Source organism: Labrus bergylta, chromosome 5, assembly GCF_963930695.1.
Source record: "Labrus bergylta chromosome 5, fLabBer1.1, whole genome shotgun sequence".
NCBI lineage: Eukaryota > Metazoa > Chordata > Actinopteri > Labriformes > Labridae > Labrus > Labrus bergylta.
The window spans coordinates 30,673,258-30,685,296 of NC_089199.1; the positions used below are offsets into that span (position 1 = coordinate 30,673,258).

At 41.0% G+C, this 12,039-nt stretch overlaps 1 protein-coding gene across 1 annotated transcript in view; it reads left to right on the top strand.

Moving 5' to 3' along the window:
- The first annotated feature begins 574 nt into the window (after nt 1-574).
- Nucleotides 575-12,039, top strand: part of LOC136179281 (NLR family CARD domain-containing protein 3-like) — a 24,938-nt gene continuing 13,473 nt past the window's right edge. Inside the window, exons 1-4 of the mRNA XM_065955362.1 lie at nt 575-705; nt 4,607-4,878; nt 5,158-7,036; nt 9,963-10,136. Of these exons, the coding sequence (XP_065811434.1) occupies nt 575-705; nt 4,607-4,878; nt 5,158-7,036; nt 9,963-10,136 (2,456 nt within the window). The remainder of the gene's footprint in view (nt 706-4,606; nt 4,879-5,157; nt 7,037-9,962; nt 10,137-12,039) is intronic.

Genomic DNA, 12,039 nt, shown 5'->3' on the forward strand with positions numbered 1-12,039 from the left:
TAAACACACCTGAAGCTGGTTGACCCGCTGTTAAAGAGATGCTAGTCTGTGCTCTGTTAATCATGTTACACCAAGCAAAGCCATTCCAGCATATAGAGCACCATTGTGACCCTCGCTCTGCCACTGTGGTCGGTAGGTTGAGCAAATTCACCCGCCACTGCAAAAAGACACCCGTATGTGACGAGTGCTGATTTCCAACCCTGTTTTATACACTTCTAGTTGTACAAATGTCCTAAAGGTCATGGTTGCTGTTAAATACTAACATGTTAGTTTAATGTTTAAAGTTTAAGACTCAATGTCTTGTTATTGGCATTATTCAGGGCAGATCAGACGGACAAATCATGTTAGGATCAAAACAAACTGCACTGAGGTGCTGCATCAGGTACTTAGACAGACAGGAAGGAAGAGAAAATCAAATGAAGGATCACATCAGGTAATGAGATGTGGACACTTGACCATCTCCGTCTTTCACATTTTTCCTGCTTGTGTCTCACCTGTTTGTTATTTTGTCCTCAGGTTGTTTTACCTGCATGAACGTCTTTTATTGTCCTCTGATCAATCTGGAGATCAGAAGATGAGTGATCGAGGAGACAAAGAGGAGGACAGAGCAGAGTCTCCTCTGTCCAGCTGTCTCTCTATGAAGAGTGACCTGTCTAAAGATGATCCTCTAAACTTCAGTAATGAACCAGGACCCTCAGATCCACAGTAAGAGAACTTTTTTTAATCACCAAACTGTCAAACTAAAAGAAAGAGTCCTGAACACCATAATGTGTTGATTTTCTTGTTTTTAATCATCAACCTGCACACAGTGATCATACAGAGAAAGTCACTGAACTCATAACAACATACTAAGGATTATATATATGTATTATATGTTTATAGATCAGATAATATGATTTCAGTATTGACTCTTTGGTTGTGTATCTAGTCGTCTTCTCTGTGATTCTGCAGGAAGAAGTCTTTTAAACTGATCCTGAAGTTTAGTGAGATCTGCTGTGATCGTTTTCTTTCAATCATGTTTTCTGTTGTGTCCACTCTTTGTTTGTCTTTTTTAATGTTTTCTAACATGACTACACAATGAGATCTTTTTTTACTGAAGTACCGTAAAATCCGGTGTAAGATGCACTTTTAATACCTGTTTTTATTTCATCTTAAAAGTTGGCTGGGTCTTACTAATATACCAGTATAAAATGTTGACACATGAGCCATCATTACCGCGGGTGCAGAAGTCACCATCACTGGGTGCGGCTGGACGCGATTAAAAAACCATCCTCATTCATTGGGCCTGATTTACTAAAGGTTTGTGTGTCTTAAAACGTGTGCAAACTTGATACCACCCACAAAAAATGTGTTAACTGATCTACTAACGGAGCGCAGTGAGGACTGCGTCTCTCATATGAACAAAACAACACGCATTGACCATTTAGTACGTTTGACTTAATGAATATTCAATATGGGGCGTTTCTGCCCGAGAAAGGAGAAAATGCAAACAAGTTAAGTTAGTACACGCATTGTGATTTACCAAGCCTGACAAAAACTGAGGTGATTGTGACGGTGTCTGAATTTAACACCTTTGAAAAGAAGGTGCTAACCCAGGAGACCAGTGTTACACACAACAGACTGCTGTTATTGAAGTTAGGAGGAGACATAGGCACAACAAAAGAAGACATACAGATCACGTTATTCCCCACACATGTTAATAAGTTTGGAATGACAGCAGGAAACACCATGATTAAACTATATTGTTGCCTATTTAAACAAAACTGAACATTCACAGCCTCTGCATTCTAAAGAATCTCAACACTGACGTTTATTTCTTCCTATTTCCCTCTTCTCACCAACATTTTATTTTAAACTTGGGATTTCCTTTTTCTCAGGTTGTGCGTCTCTCCCCCAGCTCGTGTCCTCTGGTGCGCTCCTCTCCATAGTGCGCTCGTCTCCTCCCTCTAAAGCCCGCTGCTGCTACGCTTGACTGGGGGGACCTCACCACTGCTTGTACCCCCGTCTTAGATAACTCTTAGGAAGAGCGTTTATGTCCGATCAGACACAGCGCTGGCCAGCTGTCTGGTGCTCAACAATGTGCTGAGTGTCACGCCTGAGCGCCACAGAGGACACAGCTCACACCTCCTGCACAATGTATGACAATTCATCTTCAAAAGATGAAAAAAACAGAGGCCCTGTTTAATGCAGAGGTTTTCTTATGAGCCAAATTTTCTTTTTGTAATATTCAGTTTCATCTGCTATAACTCAGAAATACTGGACGTTCATTTACCTCTTCCACTGATACCTATTTTGCGCTTGCCGTCGTTCTGCTTTCCGTCCAAACTCTCCATGACGTAAACCAGTAGAACACACAAAAACCCAACTTAAATAGTACCGCCTCCACAAGGTTTACACCTGCTGTCATTCACGCAAACTTTCTTAGTTGATCACCCGAAAAACACACACTCACCAAACGTGCAATTTTTTGGAGTGAACACACAGTTTAGTACTCTTTACTTGGGACTTTAGTAAATCAGGCCCTCAGTGTATTAAGAGCTGATTGCACGCTGTTCTGGGAAAGACAGCGACACAGACCAGTCTGGCTGCGCTACTTTTTCAAAACTTTTCCCTCAAGAGGTCATAATAATGAATTTACAGAAAACTGTAGGATATTGTTCCATAAATAAACCTTGTTGAACGCTCTTTTGATTGAAAGAGTTCTTTATTAAAGTTAAAGAGAAACAAGTGGAGTCGGGCAGAGAGCTCGCAAGCTAGGAGTCTCTGCTTCACAACTTTCCCTGCAGGCTGAGAGCTCGACTACCGTACTGTAGCTGGTAGGAGAGCAGACTCCACAAAGAGAAAACAGACTAAAAGGGTGACAGAGCTGAACAGTAACTGCAGGTTTTGGACTTCGCTGAACACAATAAAAACTGTCACGCAGGAAGACAGTGTAAACTTTATTTTCTCTCTGAGAGACCTTCAAAAACACAACACGTCTTATACCAGAGCAACTTATATTTCAGATTTTACGGTACTTCTTTTTTTAACTCATGACACAGCTCCTGCACATGCTCAGTGTGCAGGTCGTGACACAGCTCCTGCACATGCTCAGTGTGCAGGTCGTGACACAGCTCCTGCACATGCTCAGTGTGCAGGTCGTGACACAGCTCCTGCACATGCTCAGTGTGCAGGTCGTGACACAGCTCCTGCACATGCTCAGTGTGCAGGTCGTGACACAGCTCCTGCACATGCTCAGTGTGCAGGTCGTGACACAGCTCCTGCACATGCTCAGTGTGCAGGTCGTGACACAGCTCCTGCACATGCTCAGTGTGCAGGTCGTGACACAGCTCCTGCACATGCTCAGTGTGCAGCTCTCTATAAAGCTGATTAATAACTTTTCAAAGGTCTCAGGTCTCAACCTAAATATTAAACACTTTGAACTTATGGCTGTTAAAGATTGTAATGTTCCCCATATTTGTAATAATCCAGTGAATCAGCAGGTCACATACCTGGGAGTAGTTATCACCAAGGAGCAAAATATAAGGTGTACCTTAAATTTGAATCCCATCGTTGATAAAACTCTTGTTTACAAAGAGATTTATCTCTGAGACGAAGGACCTTTCTCTCAAAAGCTGAGGGCATTTCCAGACTCACTAATCCGGCTCTATCTTTGGATGTTGACTAAAATGTAACCAAAAGATTTGATTATACGTTGTTTAACTTTCTGTGGAAAAACAAAATACATTATGTTAAAAAGAACGTGACAATAAACACGAGTCAATGTGGGGGCTTGAACTTTTTAGACTTCACAGCTCTTAACATTCAAAGTGAACAGGTTGAGACATTTTAAATAACCAAACATCTCTATGGAATATGATTCCTAATGATGTGGATTTCCTTGTTGTTGGTATGTTTGATGAAGAAATTAGCCGTTGAGTCTGACTTGCTTTCAAAGAGTATAATTTTATTTAGAATCACTGGTCACGTCTGACCAGGAGGATCAAGAAGCTAAATAATGATCTCCCCGAACATACAGAGACAATCGCCTATATGCATCTAAACGTCTGCTTTTCATCATGGGTCAAAAAAAACATCATGTAACACATCCATATTTGGCAATACTCCTACACAACACCTCAATGTAAACATTCAACTTGAGAGGACTCCTAAATCTCCTTCAGATACAAATCTCTCCAGATGTACACGTTATAAACTTAAAGGAGCAGTATATTATCTCTGTCCTAGTTACGTCAGAAACTTCACTAATTATGTTTTTTCTAAAGTTGGTGGCCTGGAATTTTATTACTGTGCAACTATAATATCAGTAAAATCCTGATCAAACTATCCAACTTCCATAAACAGATACTCTTGACTTGGTCTCTCATCTTGAAACATAACTTCTCTCCACACAGATATTACATCTGGAACAATAAGGACATTCTCTACAAAAATGAATCCCTGTTTTTTGAAAACTGGTTGAAAATAACATCACACTTGTAGATCAGTTATTGGACTCAGATGGTAGACTCTATGGTTACACAGACAGACTTCTGCACATGCTCACTGCGGAGGACATGGCACACCTTTTTAAAACGTTTTGTGTCTTTATTTGATTCAGTCCACCACTGGTTTCTAAATGTCAGTGTCAGTTTTCACGGCTTTATGATTTCCCTTATCTCCACAGAATAACAAAGGGGTCTGTTTCTGTGGAGGAGCAGCTGTCCAGCTGTGCTTTGTGTCAGTGTGTCCCAAGAGATCCAGTTTCTACCAGATGTGGACACTGGTTCTGTAGACAGTGTCTCACCTCATACTGGGACCAGTCTACTTCATCAGGAGAGTCCTCCTGTCCCCAGTCTGGAAAGCGATCTAAAATAAGAGGAGGACTGCAGAGATCCAGTAAGTCCAGCACTGTAATAAGTAAGACTGAAGTCATTGTGTCTAAAAACAAGACAGAGCAGTTAGTATTTTCATTGATATATAGTTAAATGAAACATTTACATTTTATCTGATTCTTGCTGTCAGTTTATATTCAGTATATTTTATTTCTCTTGTAGCAGCACACATTTATTACAGGGATGTTTTTGTGTCATGCAGTTTGCTTAATGTGTAATAATGAAAATTGTTTATTTGATCATTTTATAAATCCAGTCTCAGGATATGTTTCTTCTCTTTCAGCAGATAGAGGTCTGCAGGAGGTTACAGATGAACTTAAGATCAGTCTGAGGAAAAGATGTGAACATGTGACTGAAGGAAGTGATGAAACAGGAAGTAGAACCCTCCTCAACAGGATCTACACTGAGCTCTACATCACAGAGGGACAGAGTGAAGAGGTGAACACCCAACATGAGGTGAGACAGCTTGAGACAGACTCTAAAAAGAAGACCCTCCATGAGACTCCAATCAAGTGTCAGGACATCTTTAAAGCCTTACCCGACCAACAGAACCAAAAGACAGAAGCTCAACCCGACCAACAGAACCAAAAGACAGAAGCTCAACCCGACCAACAGAAACCCATCAGAGTGGTTCTGACAAACGGCGTCGCTGGTGTTGGAAAAACCTTCTCAGTGCAGAAGTTCACTCTGGACTGGGCAGACGGCTCAGAGAACCAAGACGTCAGTTTGGTGATCCTGCTTTCATTCAGGGAGCTGAACTTGATCAGAGATGAGGAGTACAGTCTTCTTGAGCTGCTCCGTGTTTTCCATCCAACATTACAGAAGGTCACAGCAGAGACGCTCGCTGTCTGTAAACTGTTGTTCATCTTTGACGGCCTGGATGAAAGCAGACCGTCGTTGGACTTCAAAAACAGAGAGGTTGTGTCTGATGTCACAAAGAAATCACCATTAAACACACTGTTGACAAACCTCATCAAGGGGAATCTGCTCCCCTCAGCTCTCATCTGGATAACTTCTCGACCTGCAGCAGCCAATCAGATTCCTCCTGCATGTGTTGACAGGGTAACAGAAGTACGAGGCTTCACTGACGCCCAGAAAGAGGAGTACTTCAGGAGGAGGTTCAGTGATGATGAAGATCTGTCCAGCAGAATCATCTCACACATCAAGACATCCAGGAGCCTCCACATCATGTGTCTGATCCCGGTCTTCTGCTGGATCACTGCCACAGTTCTGGAGCACATGATGAGCACAGAGCAGAGAGGAGAGCTGCCCAAGACCCTGACTGACATGTACTCACACTTCCTGCTGGTTCAGACAAAGAGGAAGAAGAACAAGTATGATGAGGGACGTGCGACAAGTCCACATGAGCTGATGGAGGCTGACAGGGAAGTTCTTCTGAAGCTGGGGAGGCTGGCGTTTGAACATCTGGAGAAAGGAAACATCATGTTCTATAAAGAAGACCTGGAGCGTTGTGGTCTGGATGTCACAGAGGCCTCGGTGTACTCAGGAGTTTGTACAGAGATCTTCAAAACAGAGTGTGTGATCTTCCAGAAAACAGTCTACTGCTTTGTTCATCTGAGCGTTCAGGAGTTCCTGGCTGCAGTCTACAGGTTCCACTGTTTGACAAACAGGAAGAGAGGTGTAGTGAAGGCTTTCCTGAAAAACATCATTTTTCAAACTCCTGAAAGTGATGACTCATCCCTGGATGTCTTCCTGAGGAGTGCCATGGAGAAATCCCTGAAAAGTAAAAATGGTCACCTGGACCTGTTTGTTCGCTTCCTTCATGGCCTCTCTCTGGAGTCCAACCAGAGACTCTTAGGAGTCCTGCTGGGTCGGAGAGACAACAGTCCAGAAATGATCCAGAGAGTCATCAAAAACCTGAAGAAGATGAACAGTAAAGATATCTCTCCTGACAGAAGCATCAACATCTTCCACTGTCTGACAGAGATGAACGACCTCTCAGTCCATCAGGAGATCCAAGAGTTCCTGAAGTCAGAGAACAGATCAGTGGAGAAACTCTCTGTGATCCACTGCTCTGCTCTGGCCTACATGCTGCAGATGTCAGAGGAGGTTCTGGATGAGTTGGACCTGAGGAAGTACAAGACATCAGACCAGGGACGACTGAGACTGATTCCAGCTGTGAGGAACTGCAGGAAGGCAAAGTAAGTCCAGATGTGATTAAATATGAGTAAAGATAAGTTTAGTTCTTCAAATATATACTATACAATATCTAGGTTTTTGAAAACAGTGTTTATCTGAAATATTAACAAACTCTTCAGTCACTTGTATTTTGTTACAAGTTTTCTTATCATCCTATTAGTGTCAGTAATAACAACAGTGATTATTGTTACAATAAATATTATTATCATTACAACTAGGGCTGTCGCGGTAACCACAAAAATGAATAACCACGGTAACAACAAGATAAGATTCATAACAAGTGTCATCTGAAGACGCTTTACAGGTCAAAGACTTTACTCTTGTTTAATATCATAAAAGAGCAGGTAAAAAGACCTTACTTATTTCAATATTACAAAGACCTAAAGATCCATCATGAGCACTTTAGCAAAGCAGCAACATTTACAGCTCATGTAAATTACCGGCTCATGATGAAACAGCCCTCGTGCCAAGACTGGACCTGGCTTGAAAAAAGGAAAGGGGGAGATGGGATCAGATGCAGGAAGAGGGATAGGGAATGGGGGGGGGGGACCTCATAGACCTCAGGAGTTCCCAGGAAATGATGCGAGAGATGTGAGAAATGAGAGAGAGAGAGAGAGGGAGAGAGAGAGAGAGAGAGAGAGAGAGAGAGAGAGAGAGAGAGGGAGAGAGAGAGAGAGAGAGAGAGAGAGAGAGGGAGAGAGAGAGGGAGAGAGAGAGAGAGAGAGGTATCAGTTCTCCTGGTAGTCTAAGTCTATAGCAGCAGAACTAGGATCTGGTCTACACCAGCGTCAGCCCTAACTATAAGATTTATCAAAAAGGATAAACACACACACACACACACACACACACACACACACACACACACACACACACACACACACACACACACACACACAGCTGAAACAGTTATAATCATGAACAGTGTCTGTACAGTGTGATATTACCTCACACCACGCTATTGAGCCACCTTGGATCACCGCGGCAGCCCTAATTACAACCCCATTAACCAAAGACTGGGATAATGTTGAATGCTGATTTAAAGGTTAACTCCTGCACACGGTCTATTAAGTAAATCAAGAATATTTCTCTTTGTCTTGATTTAAACCGCTCGGACATTTTTGTTTTCCTCCTTCATGGACTCGAGCCAACGTCACGAGATTAAAGTCTGACGAGTTGTGTTAGCGTGCGTGGAAAGGGACATTTGATTAGTTTTTCTGTCCTCACTTTATGCTGATGTAAAGGGTTAAAAAAAACCTGTATATAATTCATTAAAATGTGTATCGTCTAAAGCTAAAAACAAAGGTTATCAAAAAGTTAAAAATGGATGACAAGATTTGAAAACTGTGTTAAAAGTCATTGGGACAGTCAGAACAAATGTATTGAGTTAAAAATAGACCCCAACATATCTTTTTATGTTTATGTGTCTAAAATATCTGTTTAGAGCCGAATTCCAGTGCACTGAACTTGTTACTATTGCAATCCTCAATCATGTCACTAGAGGGCGCATAGCGCTTGTGAGGAGCATAATACCCCAAAGAGAGGCAAGTTGAACACAGCTAAACTGTGTTGCTTCTTTGTATTTACATCCAGAAACTTCTTCTCTGGCACCACTAGGCCAGGTCGGGGGAGCAACACTGACAGTAGAAGAACTTAAAGTAACACCATTAACCAGATAACTGTTTAGTAAAAGTGACATGATTACTGAAGTTACCAACAGTAATACCTTACATCACGTTACAGACAGAAGGTGGCCGGGTGGAGAAAAAAGTAAACCGGACAAAATAATACATTTTCTTTTTGTTTTACACACATTTGTTCCAGTACATTTAATTGTGTTAGTAAGGTATTATGTTCCGTAGAAAATTAAAAGAATTATGCTCACCTTCATTTTTTTTAAAGGAAGTCGTGTCAGCAGACTGGGGACTCAATTTATGTTGTTTGTTGTCACAACCCCCCCCCCCCCCGTCTCTTAAGTGCCCCTTTATTACAAATTTACAAACTCAAAATAAGAATTCATCTGAGAACAATTCATTTGCTATAAGCTTAAAAAACAAGATTTCTTTCTCTAGTTAGCTTTGACAAAGTTGAGCATGTAACGGGGGGTTAGGGGTTAATAAAAGTAACGTAACAGAGTGATTTGTGTAATGTATCATTAGAGCGCTAGAAGCGCTGTTGTGAAGTGCGACTTTGCACTGTGATCCTCCTCAGCCACCGTACCTGATAGAGTGCATTGTTGTTACGTGCAGTGTGTGAGTTCAGAATAAAGCTACACAGTGACAAGTTAACACAGCCTGATTCTTAAGCCACAGTTCTTTACAATTTGTGACAACAAACAACATAAATTGAGTCCCCGGTCTGCTGTTTGTTCTGCTCTGACTCTATGAGCAGATTGCAGCTAAATGAGTTAGCCTACATGGCTACAATGAAAACTTGTTCCAGCCTCAAAATAGTAAAGTTAAAGATCTAAAATAAACTTTTTTCTCTGTTAAAAAGCGAGACAAAGAGCATGTCAGTATTTTCTTTAAATGTTGAAACATTTCCTGTCATTAATAGCCTATTACTTGAATACTATAAGCCTTGATTTGATATTATGTATGATGTAATGATGTATACTCAGGGTCTGAAATGAACAACCGCCAAACGCCTAGATTTTCTTTTTGGCGAGTACATTTCAGAGGGCTATCTGCCACAGGGCGGGTAAATGTTTTACCCATCATTCATGTATAACTATGCTATACTTTATTTACACTCACACTCACACTCACACACACACACACACACACACACACACGTTTACAAGTGATGGAAATGTTTGTTTACAAAAGTGAGTTCAGATCAGCTGAACCTCTGATGTGATTGAACACAATTTGTCAAAATATTAAGACATTCCTTTAAATAACATATTATGTACCATTAATGTCATGACAGGTTTTTTTACTGTGGACTGTCAGAGACTCACTGTGAAGTCGTGGCCTCAGCTCTGAAGTGCAACCCCTCCCATCTGAGAGAGCTGGACCTGAGCGGAAACAAGCTGCAGGATTCAGGAGTGAAGCTGCTGTGTTCTGGACTGCAGAGTCCAAACTGTAGACTGGAGACTCTGAGGTAAGACAACAGGTTTAATTTCTCTGTTCAGATTCATATGATGTGAAACTAAACTGTAGACTTCAGGCTGATAATCAAATGATCCACACTGAGCATCTTAATGCTGAAGTCCATTTTCTTCTTCTGTGGTTTTATCCACAGAGTGGTAGCAATTTAAAGCCTTACATTTTAAACCTAAATATATAAAAAAAATAACTTGTTGTATATTTCACTCTTTACCACCTGAACAGCTGATTTTTAGATAAATTATGAATAATTAAACAAAGAAAAACAATCATTCCAATTTCAACCATCAGACGTAAAAATAAAGTCAAACACTTGTTTTGTCTGAGATGTTTGTGACACTGTGAGATTCTGAAACTGTCAAAGGAAAGTTTAAATTGAAGACTCTTTGATTGAATGTCTTCTCTATAACTAGAATAAATATTACTTAGTTCACTTTTCGTTGCAGACGATCGTCTTTTTTTGGGGGGTTAGGGTTAGGGCTAACTCTTATCTTAGGGCAGGGATGTCAAACATACGGCCCGACAGCAGGTTTCATCTGGCCCGTGAGACGTTTTGGGAAGAAGGAGGAAATGTATTGAAAAATATTTTTTTATTTTTTATAAATAAAATTTTTGTAATACTTATTTTCCCTGAATTGTATTAAAACCTATAATGAGCAACGTAAAGGTTGATATCATGATACTAAAATTAATCAAACGGGGCACTTTGAACTATTTTCGCAGCAGGGAGTATCATGAAAAAGACGAGTGGCCGAGCTCCTGCATTACGCTGGTAATACATCACATCAGAAAACAGGCTGAACACCTGAGAGAGGTGACACAGAATGCAGGTTTTCAAGAGAGATCGAAGGAGCGATATTTCTTTAGTTTTATTTGCTCACAAGTTGCCAGAATTTTATCAAAGCTACGTGATTTAACGACAGGAGGCGCTGCACTGCGTGCATCATGACGGTCTTCAGTTCCTCACACTTCTTACCAGTTTCTCCTGTCTTGACTGATGGAAAACAAAAGTTTTACTAATAATAACAAAGCTTCCTATGGAGTGAGCCACAAAGAGCAGCTCGTGCAAATAAAAAACAATCCTCTCTGTCCTGCGTAACGGCCCAGACCGTCTCCTCACATCCAGTGTAGTTTGTGGACACCGGCGTTGAGCCTGATGATAGACTTATTTTACCTCTGGTTATTGTAAAAACAGTAAATTAAAATGAATATTACCTGATTTTATTTACAGATGGTTCATTTTTAGGTTACCCAGAGGTGAACTTGTTGATCACCTAAAAGTTTCAGTGTGACATCACTTCTAAATGCAGTAGCCTGCTGTTGTGCCTTTATCACCAGCTTTAATCAGACTGTAAAAATATAACTATTACTGAACATTTCATTCTTATCTGAAAACAATATCACACACAGGCTGTCTGATCATACAGAGGTCCGCTGGTTTAACTGTGGAGCAGCGCTAAAATGCTTCCTTGAAATTGTGCACGGAGATGGCACAGATTCACGGTGCATAAAAAGTCAGTGACAGAGTTAGATCACGATATTGCGGACACGTAGAAGAACAGACTGCCAGACTCATATCAAAAGTGGTTTAACTGAGTTTACTTAGTTAAAGAAGTTGAACTCCACACGGAGCTGATCAGACTGCAGTGATCAACGCTGAAGGAGAAATTCAAGTCTGTTGGTTTGGAAACATTTGATGCCTGACAGTGAAATACCTGAAGATGACTGTTTACATCAAAGACACTCTGTGTGTTTGTGACAACATATTCATGTGAGCAGGTTTAATCTGTGATGAACCTTAACGAGTGACAACTGTGCTGTGGCCTGACACACACACATCTAAAGTCTCTCTCTCTCTCTCACACTCTCTCTCTCCTTTTTTTGTCTTTTTTTTTAAT